The 23,534-nt window shown below is 38.9% G+C and overlaps 1 protein-coding gene across 11 annotated transcripts in view; it reads right to left on the bottom strand.

The window, feature by feature from the left end:
* Positions 1-23,534, bottom strand: part of LOC111575146 (ELKS/Rab6-interacting/CAST family member 1-like) — a 196,946-nt gene that overhangs the window by 113,907 nt on the left and 59,505 nt on the right. For 8 of the 11 annotated variants that reach the window (XR_008600184.1, XR_008600185.1, XR_008600186.1 and 5 more), the window contains 6 exons: positions 23,085-23,222; positions 21,181-21,321; positions 18,142-18,282; positions 16,041-16,234; positions 9,842-9,853; positions 5-140 (listed from right to left, as the gene is read on the bottom strand). Coding sequence is in view for 8 of the 11 variants with exons in the window: in XM_055006387.1 (XP_054862362.1) it covers positions 5-140; positions 9,842-9,853; positions 16,041-16,234; positions 18,142-18,282; positions 21,181-21,321; positions 23,085-23,222 (762 nt within the window). In the remaining 3 variants the exon portion in view is untranslated. The remainder of the gene's footprint in view (positions 1-4; positions 141-9,841; positions 9,854-16,040; positions 16,235-18,141; positions 18,283-21,180; positions 21,322-23,084; positions 23,223-23,534) is intronic. The other 3 variants (XM_055006389.1, XM_055006392.1, XM_055006394.1) reach the window with 1 other exon arrangement.

Genomic DNA, 23,534 nt, shown 5'->3' with positions numbered 1-23,534 from the left:
GTACCTTTATCTGCTGGGAGCTTTCGTTCATATTGTCCTCTCTCTTCTTGGCCTCCTCCATCAGCTGGGCGTTCCTGCTCTTTTCCAGCTGCTCCTTGTGCTTCAGGTTGGCCACTTTCTTCGACTGGTCCTTCATCTGTCTGCAGAAACAGAAAAAAACAATAAATAAGTCAGCGCTAAAACTCTCCAGAGATGTAAGTGGGGTTGTTCTGTGCAAAGTTTAACTAGTTTTTCCTTGTTTGTGGCAAAACAGATTTCAATACAGAGTTTATAATAATATATTATCTATCAACTGATGACTTAAAAACAGCTTTAAGTGAACAGATGCTGGCAGAAATACACACTGTTTTATTCCATCACTAGCATTGGACCACAAGCATTTACTATAGGAAAGTCGGATGACAAAATCTATAAATGCATCAGTCCATATGTATATTTTAAAAACACACAACTCAACTGGAAGTCTGCATCACGGTCAACTGTCTATTATAACTTAACTTTAAAAAGGTTTTATGGAAAATAAGCAATTTACGGACAAAAATCCATTTGTTTTCAAGGATTATGTCAAAGAAAGTACAAATACCTAAACAAAATAGCGCTTCCTGTTCATCTTTCTGACATGCTGACATCCTCAGCTCATGTCCAGCCAGGAATCTTTGTTGCATGTCACTTCTCCTTTTTCCTTTATTGCCTCAACCCTTTGATGCATAAGTGGGTCAAAAATGACCCAGTGAGGTTATTTTCTCGCAATATCTTTGTAATGTAAAAGTTTGTATCACTTCATATTCCAGCTATACCTCAAAAATATCTTTCTGATACCATTCCATTTACATTTTTAAGTTCCCTTTTATACTTTTAAAGAAACTGTAATAGTTGTATTACTACCCCAAGCTCCTTATCACTGATAATATCATACAAGAGGCCATGCAGTGCACACACTTGGAGGGACGGAGAGCAGCAATAGTTAGAGGAAAAGAGCGGAAAAATGCCAACAAAATAGATGTTGACATTCTTCTACTGCTGTTCTGTGCAATATTCTTCTTTTTCAATTATCAAAATGTTCAAAATCTGTTATAAATGGGAAAATAAACATATTTCAAACATGAAATAATTCTTGTGTAGACAAAAATACAATGAAAACAATAATACAAATTATTATTCTTAACCAAAACGACAAAAATGGCAGAAAAACACATTGATTCTTGAGCGGGTCATTGTTAACCAACTTCTTCACGAGTGTAGGGTCCAATCACTTGTGCACCTAAGGGTTAAAATAAATATTTTGGAAAAATGTTCAAACAATCCAGCTGGAAGAAGGCAGCATTACTCCCTCACAGAAACTCCCCACACGATTCAAACCTCGAATTAGAAAATACACAGCGCACACTAAATATTGTTGATTTCTGATTTAACATCACACTGAAAAATTATTTAGAATGGAGCTATTTCCTAAAAAAAAAAAAAAAAAAAAAAAAAAGAAATACCAGCTTTGCATAATACCAACACTGTAATACGAGCTCTCACAGCAAATATGTGCCACGTCGACCTCACACAACCAAACTGAATATGCCAGAGTTTGCAGCACTGGGAAGTCACACGTCTGCAGCTGACATTTAATACAGCAAATTAAACCACAGAGTCAAGTTGTTACAATCGTACAATGAGATACTGTGATCCTGGGCAGCGCAGTGCAATGATAACATTCCCTCGGGTTGATATAATGTAAAGATCAGCAGAGGAATCCGGGGAAAATCGATGAATCAATGACATTTGCGATTTCCACACAGTGGGATGTGTGAGCATGTTTTCACAGAGGGATTACTGGGTGTCGGGAAGCAGAGCCTAAATCATCATCTGGGGAACGAAGGAGGTAGAGGGCGAAAGAGAGAGCGAGTGATTCCTTGTGGGAGACACGGGTTTGGGAGAGTCTGGTGGGTTTGGAGAAAAAGTTTAATCCCCGTTTAAGCTGTCTGGAGGCCATTGTGGCTCTGTCACAGAGCTATCAGCTATCAGAGCAGCTTGACTTGATCAGGACCTTTCATACCTTTCATACTGAAGACACACACGCAGATGTGGAATAAACCAGGCTATTGCCCGTAAGGTTGAAGAACGTCTACTGAATCATGACACAGACGAAAGATAAGTCAAACAAAGGCAGACTAAACTGCTGACTAACACATAAGAAACGGATCAAACTCAATAAAAGTCATTCTTTCAGTCTGCGTATGTCCTTGAGTCCTTTTTCATGTTTGCTTTTATTTAGTATGTGTACAGTACGTTTGTCTGCACTGTGCAAATATTTATGCGTGCATGTGTGTGTGTGCTCCTTTTACAACTTTTTACAAGCTCATAGATAAATCCATTTTCTTTATGTCTACTCCTGCAACTGCCAGTAAAAGAGCCGACTTCCAGTAATGGGAATCTACAGCAAACTGTGTCTCATACAGCAGCAAAGCATCTGACCTCCCGGTAAATCCTTATTTTACGAGCAGATTTTGTTTGTGAACATGTAAACAGGTTTGCATCGTCACATGACCTTTAACTTTGGTCTGTGCACCACAAAGGTGTGAGCATGATTTTCCAGTTTATTCTTTGAATTCACGAGAAGTTTGTTTACATCCACACATTCCAGTGTGTCATTATTTAACTACAACCCCTCGATTTCATTTTTCATGTCATTCTACGCCATAAACTACCTGCTAAACTAGCTTAAAATAATGGGAGCAATCCATCAAATGGTTTTCACATCAATACCATTGCCAGAAAGGTTGAGAAATTATATTGGCAGAAGATGGTAACATAAAATCCTCTATGTGTTTGCTAAAAGGTCCAGGGGGCCCAATTCCAAACCATCCAGAGAAATATGGGGAGCTGGAAGAGAAATTGAAAAGTAATAACAGGGCCAAAAATCTGCTCTGCAGCACCTGGACATTCAAAACTCACAGAATAATCATCAGTGTGTTTTTTACTCGTACGTTTGCTTTTAAACACGCATGACTTTTGTGCAAATTGGGTTCAAATGTTAACCGAGACGGCAGATGAAGTAAGCGTGGAGTCACATACATTATATTTTTTGCTTCTTTTGTTCAGTCCTGATTCCAGTTTGCACCCTGAATGTGGGATAAAGTTATTTGAATATTTGGAGCTCATTTTTGTGCTATACGCCCTGTGTGTGTGTAACAGGTCATAAACAGGCAGGAATGTTCCTATTGGAGGATTTCCAGGAAGCTCCAACCATCTGGTTAGCTCTCTGAGGTTTCCCCCCTTCATGCTACATTTACTGTATGTATGCGAGTGCATGAGGAATAGGCTTTTCGTTCACAATGTTTCCTATTGACACAACACTCAGTTCCCTCTTGAACTCTCAGTTTTGGCTCTTTTGCTAATGCTAAACACTTGTTTTGCTCACTTTTCAGCACGTACGTCATTTGCATGGGTAACTATCGCGCATTAGCATCCGACCGCAGTGACTTTCTCCTCTCAACTCTCGCTGGAATTTTCTTGCTCTAACTCAAACTCTTTCCCCCCATTTTTCTTTGCATGTTGCGTTACAATTATTTGCATGAAAAGCGATCATTTATTTGCACTGAGCCAATGTAAAAAGACAAATGTGCCGATCCTCTTTCCTCTCGGCGTCCCCCGAACGCACACCCTCTCCAAATGCAACATTACCCTTTCCTTCGGATAAAATATTTTCATCAGACCATGGCCCATTTCTTCACTGCTTTTCCTGCCTCTCCCTCTTTTGTCACTTCCATCTCCTGTGCTCTACTTTCCTTCTAACTCCTCTTCTCACCTCTAAAAAAATCCATGAATCACAGCAGTCAAACAATCAAACATTTTTAAAATTTTTTTGTCATAAAGGCTTATTGTGCGCACATAAATCAGGCCTGTTAAGACACTGATCCTCACATATATGCTGCAACTGCATATTTATAGGAAGTTAGTCACTCTAAATGGTTATAAAGCACAATTTTTAAAGGAATCTAAGATGGAAAATATCAGACTTTCTGGCTGAACTGCAGGCTGTGCTTCCACAGAAATTAAAGTATTTTTGTTCTTTGTTGTTGTTTTAAAAACGGAACAATATAGATTCAAATTAAGGGTTGCAATTAGTAATCATACCGCTGATTATTTAAATTATTGATTAATCTGCAGCTCATGTGTTAAAAACAGATTCCACTAAAAAATGTTTTCTATCAAAACTGTTGAAAAACCTTCTTTCTGACACATCAATTTTTCTACTTTTAGCTCTGTCAGAGTTTATTTAAAATATTCTTGGTGTGCTCAACTAATAATCTGAACCACAAAACCCACCAGTGGGTTTGAAAGGCATGTTGTTTTAGAAAAAAAAACACCACAAGTACACAATTTATCTGAATCAGAACAATCTAAGCTTAAAATTGCGATATTTAATCGAAAGCACTTTATTCTTCATGTCTCATTTGCAAAACTGTCAAGAATAAACTGATAACGCTAACCAGATTACCTAAAAAACTAAAATTTCTGTGCTCCTCTCTGCAACCATCAAGCCATCAGTGACGCAGCTGCGAACAAAAGTCACGTGCTTAAAATTATGGGATTTTCAGGCTGAACTGGGCTGAACACCACATTTTATGATTTATGGCAATCTAACTTTGTTATACTTTACTCCAACATTTTTTGAGTTCTCACTACTACTAGCCATGGTTGTGCTGTTTCCAATGAGGTGCAGGACTTTATATTGCAGTGGAAAAAATGCTCAGACACTGTTTGGAGATGTACCTTTTTGTCACTTGCCAACTCAGGTAAAACTGAGGTCAGCCCTCTAGAACATCCACCTCTACAGCCTTAATTTCTCCCTTAATTCTTCCTGATTGATTTCACATACACATATATCCTGATTGTGTTTCTTCTAGTGTTTCACTGAAGTCTTTCAGTACTTTACTTTCATTAGTTTATTGCATCAGATTTTATTGGAATTCTGCATCAATCTGTGCATATCTGTCAAAACATTGGGATGTCGACTTGAACTTAAAAGCTGTAAGTTTGTAATGATGATTTGCAGTAATTCTAGCGAGGTGAAACAGATTAATATTCTGACAGAAGCATATCAGTGATTGCAATTCTATGGTATTATTTGCATCATTACATTAAATAAATAGATCTTGCCATCTTTTGAACCCATTTAGAGACGCCTTCTGGCGTGTTACTTTATTATGAGGCAGTTATTGAATCTTGCTGTTCTCTATCTGCTCCTGATAGAGGAGTTTCCCTGCAGAGTCTGATAATCTGTCTATATTGCATTCGTATTAGCTCAATATTATTATGTAACTGTGATGCCATGACCTGGGTTCAAATGCAACAAAAATGTGTCAGCCCAGGCTTTTCTTTCCATCTCACATGTCCTCTCTCTATTTTTTGACAAACAAACCAGACACAGCGTGAACACAGTCTTTAAAGAGTTTGGATTTTACGCAACTTTAAGCAAAAACTAAAACACTGTCCTTCCACTCTCTTCTTTAAGGAGCTTGGTGAACTCGGTGGCTCTGCTAAGCGGCGGCTCGGCGCTACTTGAAGTTGTTTTAATATGTAAAATACTTCCTTCTCTCTCCCACTGAAATCATTTTCAACAACTGCTGCAAACCGCTGGAGGAGGTGGAATCACAGGAGAGTTCGCTACCCACAACGCTGTAAACACGACATACAAATGTGCAGTGAAACCACGTCCACACACACACACACACACACACACACCAAGTACACAATTACACACTTTATACACTCACTAACACACAGTGTAAATGCACGAGATAGACGAACACACAGTCGTCGCTGTGAACACAACCTGCTTTGTATTAGATCAAATCCCCAGGTCGGACCACACACAAATATTTAAAACGCGCACACACACACACACACACACACACACACACACACACACACACACACACACACAGACACACACACACATAGAGTTGTGAGTGCATGTAATGTATCATGCCTCCATTTTCCACCACTCATACAGAAACACACACACACACACACACACACACACACACACACACACACAAACATGATGGCATTTACTGTAAACACATATTACGTGTGAACATAAACACACTGATATATTTGACAGCACTTTGAACTTCCTAAATTTTTAAGAACCTCAAAAATACATTCATGCATTTATCACAAACACAAACACACACATATTCATATATATATATATATATATATATATATATAAAAAAAATAATTCTGAACATACACACAAATGTACAACGCAGAATATCCTTCATTAAAACTTAAAGTTGTGGGAAAAATACAGAACGTTACTGGTAATTAGCAGTAGAAATGAAAATACACACATAAACACGCAACTTCAGTAAACCTCCAACTCCATAAAATAAAAAAACTTTTTAACCTCCCCTCATTAGCATGCTGCTGATATTCAGGGACCCACATTAAGGTAATATTAATATTACATTTGGAGTCCTGCATAAATATTTGATCAGAAATGCTCGCGGGCCTCATGTATGTTTACTGCACATAGTTCGCCCAACATTAACATCAAGGATTTCCTTTTAACTATTTGGAATTCAATATTTCCTTTGAAAATACAGGAAATATTGGTTTGGTTTACTCAGCCCATAAAAACTATAAAACATTAAAAAAAGAAAAATGATCAAAAACATAATAGTTGTGTCTTGCCCACTGTTGGTGTGGAGGAAAAACTTACTTCATGATTTGAGGAATGACTGTCGAAAATCCCCCTGGTAGAGGGTAAGTAAATTTGTGGGGTAAATAAGGAGGTGAGGCAGCGTGTGTCGACAAACTTCCACAGTGTGGTTTACTGGAAACTAGCTGTGAAAATACTGTGATACAAACAAATCTCTTTTTCAATCACATCTGTCCTTAGGAAGCTAAATCATATTTACAGGATATATCCACGCCTCAGAACTAACATTACACCTAAACAGAGCGTGTTTAGATAGCAGTAACAGAGTAAGCATGTGACAGAGAGCCGGAGTTGATCTTGGCAGCGTCTTTGTTTAACATGGAGAACAGTGAAGTCGTTGGATTAAATGCTGACAGTCTGTTCTTTGGTCTCATTTTCATCGTATAATGAACTGATCTGATGTGAACTGAGCTGACGACTTAACAGAATAAAATGACACAGATAGCTCAATTTCTCAATACTTGTTTCAACTTTCTGCATTCCTTTAAACCTCTGTACCACAAAACTTGCAATTGGGTTTGAAAAGTATGTTGTCTTTGAAAAAAAAACACCTAAATGGAACCATTTATCAGAATTTAAAAACTTAAAACAGAAAGAATGGTTGAATTTTCAACCCTCCAACAGTATTTGTATCTGACATGCAGTTATGTCGAGAAATTGACCAAATCTACACTTCATCAAAATCACTTTATTCTACAAGATTCAATAAAAAATTGCCAAAAATAAAGTATTTGATCAAACCAGATTCTGTAAAACTCAAAAAATTCTGCATAATTGTGGCAGCTGAAGAGCTTCCAGTGACTCAGCTATGATTAACAGTCATATTATAAAAATTTATGAACATCGTGGTGTGACTGGGCTGAACTGCAGGCTGTGTTTACACCCAGCAGAGACGGAATGTATGGAAACAAAATAAAAATGCAAGTAGTAAAATATCTATATTATGGACAGTTACGGTTATTTTTTCCAATATTGGTAGCACATGTGGGCACTTGGAAAAACATTGTACATATTTACTCCAAGTGGTTTAATTTTTTGTAAAATAAATAATCAAAGAAATTCAACTTTTTAAAATTTTTTTTTATGATTTATGGCATTATAACTGTGTTGTAGTGCTCAAAATACATGTCTGAGTTCTCTCTACTTCTAGTCATGGTTGTGCTGTTTTCATAAAGATGCAGGACTTTATATCATAGTAAAAAATGAACCCACAGTGAGCAAAAATGTGACAGGTAACGCAAGTACCACTACTCTGCAGCATATAGTACCATATGATCATTTACAGGGATTATAGACTATTAACTCTACTGCATGTTTGCATAAAGCATAAAGGTGTCTTTCATTTTCTCCTATCTTAAGAACAAACTCTGTTTCTTTGTGTGTGCATGCATTTTAATTAGATAACTCTCCACAGTCACCCTCGCTGTCTTATTAGCTGGCAAATTCCTTCATGCATGTGTGTATGTGTGTGTGCAGGACAAAAAAAAAAAAGAACAACAAAAACAAAAAAAGGCAATGTGCATGGTCTGTGATACTGTGAGCATGTCTGCTTGTTGTCACCCATTAGCTGACAAATCCCTGCACCACCTCAACGCTCAGGACCTCAAACAGATCACACACAAACGCACGCACACACAAAAAAACGAAACAATGCAATTCCTTTTTAAGCTCCAGAAACCTTGATGTCAGACATTTGGCAGTGGATGAGGAGTTCCTTAGCTCAACATCAAAACCACCCGAAAAAAAAAAGAGGCAAGAAAAAAACAAAAAAGAGGACAGAAGACGAGAAGAAGTCTTCTGTCGTCTAGCAGACAGCAAGGCAACGCTAACTTTTTCTTTTGTTTCTTCCCCCTCTAGAGTTGAATCACAAAACACCAGAACAACAGCGATGAAAAAGCTGACAAGACGGCAGGGAGAACAGTGGCTCTAGAAGTTGAAAAGGAAAGAAAGAGCAAAGAAGGAGCTGGTACTGGAGAGACCTTAAAAGCAGAGCAGAGCACACAAAACACTCAGACCACCGGATTTATGCAGGAAACAGAAAGAAGAAGTAGTTATTATGTGGTCGATCACAATGTGTAGGTCAGAGAAATTTCAATATAGCTTTGATATGTCTGTTAAAAAAGAGCAAATTCAGGCTTGGGGTTTGCATGCTGAAATCTCATTACACAGTGACCTCCTGAGTGCGTGTTGGATTATTTAAAAGTCAAAAAAGAAGAAAGCTCTTTGGATAAGGATGATGTTATACAATGCTGTATTTAAAGGAATAGTTCAACAATAATTGTACAGGAAGATTGCAACCACTTTCATGTCTGCCTGGTACAAAGTTTTCCCTTCAACAGAGCCAAATTAGCTGTTTCTGCCTGTTTGCAGGTTTTATTCTAAGCTAAGCTTCTGGTTCCAACAACAACGCCATACAGAAACGAGAGTGGTCGATCTTTCTATGAATCTTTTCCACCAACTCTTGGAAAGGGATCTTCCAAAATGTCTCCTAAAGAACAAGTTAATGGTCTAATTGCTGAGGTCATGACAGTTTTCAGAGCTAAAAGGTCACCGACTAGAACAGATTGTGAAATACGATTCTAAATCTGTTTAAATAAAGGCCATCGAGGCATCTTAGCTGCTTAAGAAAAGTAGTGACAGGAACAAAATGTGTTTGTTCTAGAGGAGCAACAAAGTAAAAAGAAAAAAAAATAGACATCTGAGCAAAAGTTCACAGCTGTCGGAGTTAATAATACATTTGCTTCAACATTTTTGCTTGTTTTCTGCGGTAGCCTCAAATTTGAAGTTATTAAACGAAGTACTAGTATCAAAGTTCAAATGCCGGTACGGTGAAGAGACTAGTGGGGTGTTATAATGAAGAGTGAAGGGAAGAAACAATAATGTCTCCTCTTCAAAGACTCAGGGATGTGACAGAGGGAGAGAGAGTGAAGTGAAAGTCAAGGTGTCTCCTTCAAAGACAGGCAGATATGATGAGAATTATTAAAAACAGAGTTTATGACAGAGTGAAGGAGATGAGAGAGTGTCTCGATGCAAGGACACGCAGTATGACAATGAAGGAGAGAGATGAGAGAGATGGGGGGGAGAATGACGAAGGAAGAAAAATAGGCGTGTGGTACTAACCTTGAGGCAAGACTGGGTAGAGCAGGAGACAGCGTTGCATTGAAAAGATAAAAGTAAAAGGGAAAGAGAGAGAGAAGGAGAGGGAAAGGTGAGAGGGGAAACAGGAGTTGAGCACTAGGTTAGCCAGCTTGATCAATCTTGAAAGAACAAGAGACAGAAGAACTGACAGAAAGACGTAATTAACCACAAAGAAACTGCAGGCAGACAGTAAAAACAGAAAGGCAGCTGGGCAGGCAGGCAGACAGTCACATCGACAGGTTCAACACTGGCATTTCTTGTTTTTAGTACAGCATTTGAGGCCCGCTCACCTCAAATGACCCCTACAAACATTTACACAGATGAAATTGCAATCACAAACCATAGAAAGTGAGCAATTAGCCAATCAAAGCAAGAGCTGAAAGCATGCTCACTGTGAATTATTCCTTCAATGGTTTTTTTGACTTCCTTTGCTTCCCACCGAAGCCACTTGTACGGCAACGTTTTGCGGATTTGCGAAGTCTCCACTAAATGACATATGGCATGCGATCATTAAGATATGAAATTTGAAGAAAATTCACTTCCTAATTTGGCTAACCAGAAACGTTTTCCACACAATCACTCCTCGTATGTTTGACTGAACTGGCGAAGCTCAGATTCCTGTGTGAGCTTATGCATGAGAACGCACGCTAATGACAGCGTGCCGGAGACAAATTGACCATTACAGAACAATATAACAACAAACTTCTCTAATTTCCCATTACTCAGGTTTATATTCTGCGTCTCTCCAAACCTCCTTCTGTTTCCTCACATTTCACTGTTTTTTCCCTTTCCAGTCGTTTCTGTCAGTTTTGTTTTCTGTTCCTTCTCCCCACCAAGCTGCCTGTACTTCTGCTCTTTCTCTCCCCGTCTCCACCCGTTATTTAATTTCTTTCTCGCTGTTTTTCTTCCTCTACTACCACCTTTCTTCCCCTTTCCTCTTTCTTTCCCTCTCTCTGTTTTCCGCTCCTCCATCCAAATCCTTTATTTTGGCCATCAGGGCTGATTTTCAGCTCCATTTCCCCTCAGTGTGAAGTCACTCAGTCTGCTCCAATTACCATCCTAGTTACTGAAATAAATAACCTGGTGCCATTACAGCTGGATTTACACTAGAGGGGAAAGAGAGAGGCTTGATTTTTACCCTTGTTTAACCCACATCTGATCTTTTCATTAGTAATGTTCCCGCTGCTCACTTGTAGCCCAGGGTTAGCCCTGGTGCCAAGCTAAGAGCTGGCCACAGGCAAATGTATTCTCCTCTCGCATACCTGTGAGCTCCAGGCTAAGTCTTATAATTCACAGCAGGGTTAGGCAGTGCTCGGTTAAGTGAGCTATTTATACACGTAATGTTACAGGGTCAGTGCTTGAGGGGTTTAAAAAAATCTAGTTACTTAATATATTGTCAGTATCTTAAAGGTCCCACATGGTAAAAATTCACTTTATTATGTTCTGTAGTTGTTATAAACTTGGAGGTGTAAAGTAAAAGCTGTTGAAATATAGAGACAAGTTCTTGTGCCATTCATCAAGCCCCCCACAACTAGAGGGCCTTCCTCCTTTAAGAGTAAGTAAGAATTTTATTTAACTGCGACGTTTCAACTGTGGAACCAACATTAGCTGCTTCTGCTAGCTGCATATAGCCGCAATGTTGTCTGACAGCATTATATCCATCTGAAATGATCCATAGAAGCCATACAACGTCATGGTCTCTCACACTCATGCACATATTTGTCACCAGTAAGCAGTGGACTGTTTTGCTCCGCACTGTCAATCACAGATGCATAGTCTTCTTCCTGAAGGGGGCGTGGACAGCAGCAGCTCAGCAACATTTAAAGCTAAAGACACTGAAACGACTTGTTTATAGCAACACTAAAACCAGGGGATATACATTCACGGTGAAATTTCCCATCTTTACAATATTTTGACCTTAAAATTTCAAAGACACATCTGGGGTCATGTGAGATTTTGAATAATTTGTTGAAAAGGGTCACAATCTGGAACCTTTAAGGAAGGAATGTATCATTACACAGACAGTTTCCTCATTACCATGCTACTTATTGTTCCACTTAATGACATCTTTGTGGATGGGTAGATGACTTACAAATGCCCCAATGGCACCTTAACAATATTTTTTGAGTTTAACTAGACAGGGTTGTTTGTAACCGCCACATTTACTGTGCAGTATTTACCCACTGTATGGAAGTCCGTCTTAGATACTCAAGAGTTTAGGATAACAGCTCTGTACCGCTCTTCATTGATTTTAGGGAAATTAATCAATAAAAATGAAACTCGTAATGTGAGAAGGTGTTGTGCTTTTTAAATGGGACAGCTAAAAGCATTTGCAAAGTGAGCTAGCAACTTATGGATGCAATATTAGTTTAAATAGCCAGAAAGCTTAAAGTGACAAAATCTGCAATAAAACAGTTGGTAAAATCATCACTCACTCTACCTCTGGATGAAAAATGATTTAAAAAACTTCATCAGGTTTGATCTAAGAGGTAGGACAAGGTGTGAAGCAACAGTAACAGGGATGGTACTTAGCAAACACTCAATAATGACCTTTTCTTCACTGTGTTTCACTATATTAAAGCTTAACCACAGCCTTAAATTAGAGAGGCACAGTTTCCTTCATCACATGTCTAATAATAGCTGAATGAAACCAATATATGTGGAGATGTAAAAACTACTTCATATCCTAGCACAGTTTAATATAACTTCTACAAACCACTTACTTCACACTAATGACTGCAAAAGGAAAGTTAAATTTCCTAATAAAAGTCTAGTTAATCTAAATTTTCCCATTATAGGATATTTTCACAGACATACTGTACTAACCTTAAATTTAATCCTTTTCCAGTTTCCTAAGAGTCGGCCGCAAAGTTCAGATATTAAATATCAGTTGCAAGAATCATTTATTTTATTTTACTCCGCAGGGACAAAGAAACATGTTTTTGATTTAATAACTTAAAAACTCCCACATGTACACTGATCTGCGATAGTAAATGCCTATTAAGTTGCATTAAAATGTTGTCCACAAACTTAGCAGTGCTGTAAATCTGCATCTGTGGCTACTGGCAGACTAAATAACACATGCAGTTAAAGCACACATGTTTAAAGTCACCTGGTGCTGAATTAATAATTCTGCCATTACGTTTTACATTCAACACATAGAAGAGAAGAGAGTTCAGAGTGGGAATGGTTGGAGTCTGTGTCCAAGGAAGAAACTGGAGGAAAAGATTAAAGAGGGAAGGCGCTGACAGACGGCATATGAAAGTTCAGAAATCAAAGCCTTCAGGAGCCATGAAGACAGAGAGACGGACCAGATTTCATGACCACAGACAGCTTCTGACCCATCCAACCCTCGAAGACAAACTTTAATCTTGCTACATTCTCCATTACTCAATAAACCAACCAAAAAATGCAACCAATACAAGGTTTTGGATCACTTCAACCAGTACGATCATTTACCACTTGGCCAGAAAGGCCCGTGACCCTGCTTTAAGGTGTAGGTTTCATACAATATGTCTCACTCTTCTTTTCTGCTTTGCTCTCTTTAAAGACAGACACATAAACAGACACATAAGCAGGAAACAGATATTCAAGAAAACAGGTAAACATACAGTTAGGGAGTCATGCAAGCAAACAGAGGCTACAGGCAGACAATAATCAAACATACAGAAAATAGAAGACTAGCTATTATGGTAGATACAGTACATAGGCAGGCAGAGAGAGTGAGAGACAGAGAGGTTAATCCAAAATTACACAGAGAAGTAGAAAAGTAGTTAGAAACACAAATCTGTTATTATAAAAAGAACTTTAAAGAACTTAGTGAACTGCCCAGACTCCTAATGTAAGAAGAAGTGTGTGTTAAACTCTGCAAGTCAAGCATCCTCTGCTGCAAGTAAAGCAAAAGTGAAGCAAAAAACAGAGCCACTAAATGAAAGAGTTGCATCATTGACAGGAACAGAGGCTCAAAGAGTTTCTCGCTGTACAGCAACTCTGTTGCCAAACTGTGCCCTCATTTTACAAACTTTGGGAGCTGTTTGGCTTGTCATACCGCAGACTAAAACTTCTGTTCAAGCTTAGATGTTCAAGCTCCAATTTCTGGACATGGGAGAGAGAGAATGGACCGAATAAGCCATAACAGAGAAACTGAGTGAGAAGAAGGGGACCAATGCTGCAACTCTTTAAAGGTGATTATTAGTGAACATACTCAGCTCTGTCCCATGTGGAAAAGGCTGGCAAACAGGAGAAATCTCTGGACAAGTTGCATTTGCCTGTAAATTTATTTATTTTTTTATTACTATACAAGGGTTGATCAGTTACGAGCTGGTGGCTATAAAAATCAGAAACCATGTCTGATTTAAATTTGGCAGGTACCCCTGGTAAGTAATTTCCTTAAGCAGCAGTACACTGCTCCCAGTGCTTCTGCATTACTTGTAACTCTCCCTGGAAGTCCGGTTATGTAAACATGCTGAGCACCATCTGCGATCTGCGAAGAATCTCTGAAATTGTGTCAGAAGAATGACCCTTTAACTTGAATTTCATTTTGTGGAAAAGGAAGAAGTCACAGAGAGTGAAATCTGGTGAGTAAGGAGGGTCAAGAGCAATGATTGTGTTGTTGTTGCCAAAAAAAGTACACTACCGTTCAAAAGTTTAAAGTCACACAGGCAATTTCATGTTTTCCATGAAAACACACCCTTTTACTCATGTGCTAACATACTTTCACAAAGGTTTTCTAGTCATCAATTAGCCTTTCAACATGATTAGCTAACACAACGCAGCATTAGAACACAGGAGTGATGGTTGCTGGAAATGTTCCTCTGTACCCCTATGTAGATATTCCATTAAAAATCAGCCGTTTCCAGCTAGAATAGTCATTTAGCACATAAAAAATGTCTAGACTGTATTTCTGATTCATTCAATGTCATCTTCACTGAAAAAAATGCTTTTCTTTCAAAAATAAGGAGATTTCTAAGCGACTCCAAACTTTTAAAAGGTAGTGTATGTATACTCACTGCATTGTCTCACTCACATGCCATCACACCAAAGTTCAGGTTGAACATTTTACCCCCAGACTCCTAAGGACGTTACAGTAGTCTCTGCCTTGACAGTCAAATTTGGGAACTACTTCCTGGTGCACAACCATGGGAATGTTGAAGAAAACAACGTGTATACTCCTGGCGCCCTCCTGGCCTGACGCACCTTTTCTAGTTTTGGAAACTGCAGGCTTTTCAATGGTAAAAACTGTTGTTTCCTCTCCTAGTGGTAGCTACAGAGCCACTTCTCATCACCAGCAAATGATCCTCGACATAAAGGTCGACTTGTACTGTGTGCTGACTGACAGATATTTATTTCTATGCTCCAATTTACAATCCAGGGAGAAATCGCAAATTTGCACTTACCGGTGGTCAAATATAAATGTGCAACACGGGTCCTGTTGTTGATGTGCCATGTAACAGACCAGACCCATGACAAGTTACTGCTTGCATAATGCACTCCCTGCACAGTCAAAGAACTTTTTGATCAACCCTTGTAAGCAAAGTTTACTTGAACCATCTCGTGATTCACTTTTAAAGCAACAACTGTTTCATTCCATTAACTTTTCCACATGGAGGTTTTGTTATCATAGTGCTCTCATGTCCCGTCTTCCGTCAAGCAAAGTGAGTTTTTCTCGTGCAGCAGTCAGACAACCAATTGGCTGACAGGGCCACCAGCCACTCACGTGCCCAGGTAGTCCCACACTAGCCCCCCCATTGGCTGCTGAGAGGCAGCGGGGGGAGGGGCTTGTTTTCGCGACTGCTGAGAACGCCACAGATGAGAGGCAGAGGGATTTCTGGGATGTCATGAACGCACACGCGCACAAACATAAACGCACTCACGCAGATGCAGAACCACATGAATGTACACGTTTTAGTGTATACAAACATGTGGATAATGTGATAAAAGAGATGTGGGATGATGTAGGGAATAAAGCAGAGAACAGTCGGAGAACAGGGGAAGAAAGAAGGGAGAGGAAGAGGTGAGCGACAACTAAGTTTACCTTCCACTAGTATTGCATAAAGGGATCATTTCAACAAGAAAAATAAATAATTTTTCATAGATAAAGGTTAATACAGGAAGGAAAGAGATGTAGGAGTATTATAGAAAATCTTTTCCTGTGTTTAATCTACTCATCCTCCTCTCTTACCTCTCCAATTCGTGGATCTTTTTCTCCTTGTCGTTCTTTTCATTCTCCATCTCCCTGAGGATCTCCAGAAGTCGTTCCACCTCAGATTGGGCTTTCCCAGCATCCTCTTTGTGCTGGGTCACTTCCTGCTCCAGGCAGGAGATGCGTTCAGAGAGTTCAGTGCTGGCCTGGGACTCGGCCGCTGCACTCTGGGCCTGGAACGGAGATTAATTATTAAAAATAAACTGAGAGTTAGCTTTCAAAATGAGGTGGCCACAATCTGATCGAAACCGATAAGTTTGGAATAAAAAGAACGCGCCAAAATCAACATGTGTGTGGAGGATGGGTTGGATGGATGAACGTGAAACATGCTTTTATAAACCATTTAAGGCTATAATGGGCCTATAAGTGGTTTTTGGCAAAGGAAATTGCATTTTCAGACCAGTTTTAGGGAACAGATATGATTTCATGTACAAGACACTGACCTCAATGATTTTGTATTTAGTCCATCTGGTAGATTGTCATGTTTAGAAGAGAGACATGTTCCATACAGGATTTCAGAAGGTTATGTACAGTACATTTAAGATTTATTCGTTTCTGTTTCTCTAAAACAGTTTGATCTTAATTTTCAAAAAGCGAGAAAAATGTATTTAAATATCAATAAAACAATATTGCTAGGACAACAAAAAATATACAGCCTATTGTATTCCGTGTTTCTGTCAACACATAAAGAAAAAATATACCAAAACATAAATAATGCATAAAACTTGTTAAGCTGTGTTTATTCTTTTAAATTATGGGACGAATCCTTAGCAGCTCCTCAGCTTTTCTCACATTCTCTCAAAAAAGGCTGCATAAGAGGATTTTATCTTTTGTAAATACAGCTGGAAACAGACACTTCTTGGTGCGTGGCGCCATAAAATGAAAAATCTCCTTATTATGACGGGTAAACAAGAGCCTACAGCTACACTGCTGCTAGGTACGGCAGCATTTTGAGCTATAGATGCTAATTAGCATGCCGACATGATGATGTTTAGATATACTTTTTACCTCGTTCAGCATTTTAGCTTTGTATGATTAGCACTAAATATAGAACAGTTTAGCTAAGGGTGATTGGAATGTCTCAGTTTTTTAGGCATTTGGTTGTAAATCTTTCAGACTGATGCATTGTGTTTTCAATGCTGTGTTATCGGTGAAATTATGTTATTAAAAAGTTGAAGCATTTTAGTTGAAGTCTTCTTCCTTCTGTTTTGCTAAAGCTCCACAGAAGATACAGAAAATGAGAAAGGAGAAAGAGGTGAAACAAAACAAAGAAAAATAAAACAAGTTATAACCAGCTTAGAGGTTAGAACAGCTGTGTGTGTTTCCCAGAAGCAAATGTTGCTCTTGGGATGGATTGACTTTGTGTGTGTGTGTGTGTGTGCACACGCCTCAGTCCCACAATGCATAAACCCTATTAGTTTTGGAAGAGTACAACAATTTTTACAGGTCTTTATGTGGAGAGGAAATGTTTGGGTGTCTGACGATATAAGAAGATCTGGGTGGAGGAGAGCGAGAAAGACAAATAACGAAAGAAAGAAACATCGCACACACACAGTCACATGCAGAATGCCTTTTTTCCCATCTATATAGTAACAGAAAGAGACTACGAAATAAAGTCCAAAGATCCACTGACACCTCCGTACACACTCCCCCTGTGTGTGTTTGTCACACATACATCATTACACTCACAGACCTACATACACATTCAGGGTGTGGTGGAGCTGCTGTCTTCTCCGGTCTGTGAAAACGACTGTAAGGCTGTCAGCAAGCCGTCACACACACACCATTTTATGGGCTGCTGTGTGGGAGAGAGTATGTGATATGGAAGCACACAAAAGCAGACTTGGATACCCGTTAAGGGAGAAAACAAAAAGAGGAGAAAGAGATGTTGTGTTGCTGCCTTGTGTTTTCTTCACCACTGAGTTTCATATGATAGATAATACCATTTAATTGTATCTTGTCATTATTACACCTAAAAAGTCCACCTCTTTTGGTCCAAATATAGCCTACGATGAAGAAGATTTGAAGCTTTTATAATTCCATCACTGGTTCTTTATTACACTTAAATTAATGGTCTAACCTTCTTCAGCTGGTTCTCCAGTTTGATGCACTCCTCTCTCTTCTGCTCCAGGCTGATTTCCAGACTTTTCAGCCTGTTGTCCTTCTTCAGAGTCGAGGAGGCTAAAGAAGAAGCTTTCTCCTTCAGATCCAACACTGACGTCTGGATGGGGAAAAAAGAAGAATAAGGGAGTGAGACAAAGAGTGATAAAAAGGAGCTGCTCTGGGCTTAATCTGCTCATATCAACTGTCTCTTCGCTAACACCAATTAAAGGATTATTGTGTTTTATTACAACTCTGGTCTCTCATTTCCTACTGGTTGCATATAACAGTGTATTTGCCAAAAAAGTAAGTCGTTACCACTTTGCTATGAGGTTTAACTGAAAAAAGGGCTTATTTAAAGAGTACAATTCTACTACTACAGACAGGACCTCTAATGAATCATATATAATATTACAAAAATGAATTTCAAGTTGCAATAAACCAGAATTATTCTTTCAGGTGTTCTTCCACAGCTAATGATAGATTCTGTTCCCTGTTGGTCATAATCTTTCCCCCTGACCTGCCCCTTTTCTCAGGCTCAATCCCTCCACCCGTGAAGTCTCGCTCTCCCTTTCCTTTCTGGTCTTTTCCTCTTTTGGTAGGGGCAGTGAAACAGAAACCAGCGAGACCAGAAGGAGAGACACTCAGACGTGTAATTTTACCCTTGACTGACAATACCAACTCCAGACTACGGTTCATCATGTTTGACTGGGCTTCGGTCAGAGAAACCTTGCTGCTTACTCGGATTATATTTAGGTATGCGTATACACTGCTGTTGTTAGACAAACCCCACATCTGCGTTTAGCACTGTACAGAGGAATGCTTGTTTTCTCAGGGAGTTTTCCCATATATTTCTCAAATTATAAAACGGGACCGTAACAGGTTTTATGACCCAACAATCACTAAAATTAGATGAAGAGCTAAAGTCAGAAAAGGCACAATGGAGTTTTTACTACAACAACATCATAATGACCCCTTTAAAGAAACAGTTTCACTGTTTTGTTGACAGTTTGATGAGAAGATCAATGCGACTCTCATACTAAAACTAGTACGCAATGTCTGTACATTTATTAAAGCTCAATACAGAGCTGGTTTTTACTTTACACACAAGTGAAATGGGAAATATGAAAACATCAATTTGTGGTGTTGCATTTACTGTATATTTACACTACTGTTCAAAAGTTTGGGGTCACTTAGAATTGTCCTTGAAAAACATTTTTTTCCAATGAAGAAAACATTAAATTAATCAGAAATACAGTCCAGACATTGTTAATGTGGTAAATGACTATTGTAGCTGGAAATGGCTGATTTTTAATGGAATATCTCCATAGAGGTACAGAGGAACATTTCCAGCAACCATCACTCCTGTGTTCTAATGCTACAATGTGTTAGCTAATGGTGTTGAAAGGCTAAATGATGATTAGAAAACCCTTGTACAATTATGTTAACACATGAATAAAAGTGTGAGTTTTCATGGAAAATATGAAATTGTCTGGGTGACTCCAAACTTACGAATGGTAGTATATATATTTGTCCACATGAGAATTTTCAGTGTTACTTTCTGAAGCGCATTAAAGCCTTTAGTGTTTACTGAATGTTTGCATATATCCTTACATGAAGCTTCTGTCTTTAGAAGCATATTTGAAATGTAAATACACCTGTGCAGCAAGTGTTTATAGAATTAAAAAAGTAGCACAAGTGGCTGCATCAGCAGATGCATTTCCTTTGTAATATTGCCTGATGTCTGGGATGTCCTTAACACTTTAAACACAAAAACCTGCTGGCAGGTTTGAAAGGCATGTTATCTGTTTAAAAAAAAACTACTACAATTACACCATTTATTATAGCCAGAAATAGTAAAAACAGGAACTAATCACGCATTTTGTCTGAAAATTTATCCAAATCTAAACTCAAAATTGTGATATTTCAACAAAATCTCGTTATTCTGCTTGTCTCATGAGAAACTATCTGCATGAACGAGATTCTGTAAAAAAAACTAAAAAAGTACAAATTCTGCGCTCCTCGGTGCAACTGTGAAGCCTTGAACTTGTTTTATGGTGCGTATCTAGGTTGTTTTCTCATGACTACAGCTTTGCTTGTGTTGTATCTACTCTCAGATGTACATCACTTTGGACATCGCTTTTTTTATTTTCATGATTTATGGCATAAGTTGTTCTGTTTCATACAGATCCAAGATTTCATATTCTGGGGCAAAATGAGCCCACAGTGAGAAAAAAAAATGTGACAGGAGCAAAAAACAGTCCAAAACTACTTAGAGATCAGAGAGTTAAACACATCTGGTGAGTTAGGAGCATTTATTAAAAAAGGAAGTGGTAAATTAGGATAGACTGGTTGGTTATTTTGATTGTTGTAATGAATTAAATATAGTTTACTGTCAAACCCTGCAACATCAGTTTCTTCCTCAATAGAAATGGTGCCATTTTGGTGGTGGTTGTGGTTCTGATTTGACGTCTGCCTCTGTTTTTCCTACAACTTAATTGCTTTCTCATGGGATAGGAATTATTATAAAAAGCATAACTGGGTTTGCACCTGTTCCTGATGGACGCTGCATTAAAATATTTGTTTTGCTTGATTTTGGTTTTCCTGAGGCGGTTAGTTGGAACTTTCCTATGGTGCTGCCCAGCTGCAGCAGGGCAAATAAAGAGAAGACAGAGTCTGAAACTGCTTTGTCATTCTCTGTTTCTCCCTCTCCGCCTCTGCTGTGGTGTTTTGTACGAATCACAAAAGGTCACAGCGAGAAGAATTCGGCTCTGATCACTGTTTCCATTGGTTGTGAGCCTTTGCATTTTGTTGTCAAGGAAACATGACTTTGTTATCGTTGTTGTCCTTCAACGCAAGGACCTTGGGAGGATTCGAGGTCTGTTCTACAGTGATAGATCAATCACGTTGTCTTGACAGGAACACAGAGCAGGAGAGGAGAAGGGAGAGCGTGTGCTTGTCTGACTTACAGCACAAATATGGAAGTGTGTGTTTGTGGATTCATTAGTGTGTGTTCTACCTCACGGTCAGCCAGGTCAGCCTGCAGCTGGGAGACTTTCTCCCTCAGCTCTTTCAGCTCCTTCTTGCTGGACTCCATCTCGTCCCCCTTTTCCTTCTCCTCCCTTTCACGCTGGTCCTTCAACCGGTCGATGATACGCTCCTGGAGATAGAGGAGGATGGAGGAGTAAACATTAAAAGGACAGAAAAGGATAAAGTTAAGAGAGCGGAGGAAGAGAGGGAGGAAAAAGGTAGTGGAGGCAGAGTGAATGATGGAAAAAGAGAAATAGACAGAGAATAAAATCACCTCATACAATCCAGCAGTCATTCACAGTTACTCAGGATCAAGTTTCTATACTAATAACAGTCGCATTAAACTTTATGTACATGGCAGCTCTGACAGGATCTAACAGCCAACAGCGATTTGAGACGCGTAATATATTTTGGCACAAGATGTAAAATTCACAACCACTAAAACACAATAGTCGATCTCTGTAGCTATAGAACAACACAGAGGCCAGATCAAGTAAAAGTACAAAAGTTCACACATACAAAAGCAACACACAAAACGAAAGACTGTGTATTGGGTGTGTATCTTTGTGAGGACCAACTTGAGTCACACTTTTAAAGTGATGACACTTTGGGCTGTGTTCAGTTGGAGGATTAAGGTTTGAAGTAGGGTATTTACTAATAATTTTCAGGGTAAATCAATCAATCCATTACATTCCTAACAAGAAAAGCACAAGAAGAGTACAAAAGTACACAGTCAAGGATGTTCATTCTCCCATATGGCATTGTCAGAAATGCAGCATTTTCTTTTTTTTTTTTTTTTTAGAAATGCAGCATTAGATACTGATAAGAAATCACGGCACTATAGAATGTGGTCATTTAATATAGATTGCGCTGATCTTGCGCTGAGCACAGGCGTGTGTTTTACATGTGTATGTTATGTACAGATACCAAATCGTGTGACCTAAGTTCAGGTTAAAAGTAAGACTTAGGAATGTAGTTTTTATGGTGAAAGTTAGAGGTAGTGGTTTGGAAATGCCATATGTCAATGAGGGTCCTCCAAAATATTGACTTTTTTTTATGAAGTATTAAAATACTTGAATACGTTTTTGCAAAATAATATGCTAACAGAATGAAAACGCAGATATTCACTGGAGTGAGGGGACTTTAAAATGTCTTTTTATATAAATGCTATAAAACTTTTTCAGTATGTTTCACATAAAGAAAAGAACTAGAAGAAGAAAAGAAAGCAGGAAAAAGAGGGTAAAGATGGAAAAGGAAGAAAGCTACAGATGAAATATATCAAAAGGCAAACAATAAAAATGTAGGGGAAAAAAAAAAAGCTTGTGAAAGTTGTTTGAGTGAAGCAGGACTCGTCGGCTGCATCGTCCTGCCAACACTCACACATCTAGCTGACACCCAAAATATTAGTCACTGGACAATTAATAGGCCTGTTTCCTGTGCGTGTGCAAGTGCAAAGGAGATTGAGTTGGTAACATAATCACACACAACAGTACAAAAATATATTCTCATCAAACACGTTAAAGCGGTTCGCTGGTGTAAGTGTCATTGGTTCGTTTCCCAGATTCAGGGTCGAGTCCCCGCAGAGAGCAGCCTGAAGAGTCATAAAACAGGAGGCTCTGTGCTGTTTTGCGGCTGAACGTTCAGACCAAACAGCGACCGATGAGTAACTTGGAGCCTTGTGGCTGCGTGTTGGACAGTTCCTAATCTTTTATGAACACAGGCTGTGAACGATTTAATAATGAAACGGCCAGTGTGATTATTGGTTCATTTCCATTTATCCAGAGTCATTTGGTCATCGCGTGGGTGGTCGGCGGTTTTGCTCATAGAGGTTTTATTAATGTAACCTTGCTCGAGAGTTGACCTGAGGTTGACCAGTGATGGGTGTGTGAGTACCTTCTCAGCCAGAGCCTCCTCCAGTGTTCCCAGTGCGGTGTCTGTGTTCGAGGTGTCCGTCTGCAAAGACTTGACTCGGTCTTTCAGGCCGCTCAGCTGTTTCTCCTTATCCCGCAGCTGATCCTGGAGGTTCTCTATCTGCAGAGACAAAATGACAAAAACACTCATCAGCTATGTTGTTTTTGATGCATAATTCACCTGTTGGCCACTGAGTGATATTTTGTTGGCAGGTTTATGAACTCAGATTCAGCCAAAATAAAGCAGTGGAGCAGGTGCTTCTAAATAAAGCTACACAGTCATTTTAACACTTAAATTTATTTTAATAGCAACTATAAACAAAAACCAATAAAAGAAAACATACTTGCGAAGATGAAAAACTGTAGTCTTAAAAAAATGAAAACAAAAAAATCCCTGCAGTCATACATTGCAGTAAACTAAACACATATTATG

Source organism: Amphiprion ocellaris, chromosome 21, assembly GCF_022539595.1.
Source record: "Amphiprion ocellaris isolate individual 3 ecotype Okinawa chromosome 21, ASM2253959v1, whole genome shotgun sequence".
NCBI classification, from domain to species: Eukaryota; Metazoa; Chordata; class Actinopteri; family Pomacentridae; genus Amphiprion; species Amphiprion ocellaris.
Note: the sequence above shows the minus strand (reverse complement) of the source record. Positions and strands in the feature narration are given on the sequence as shown.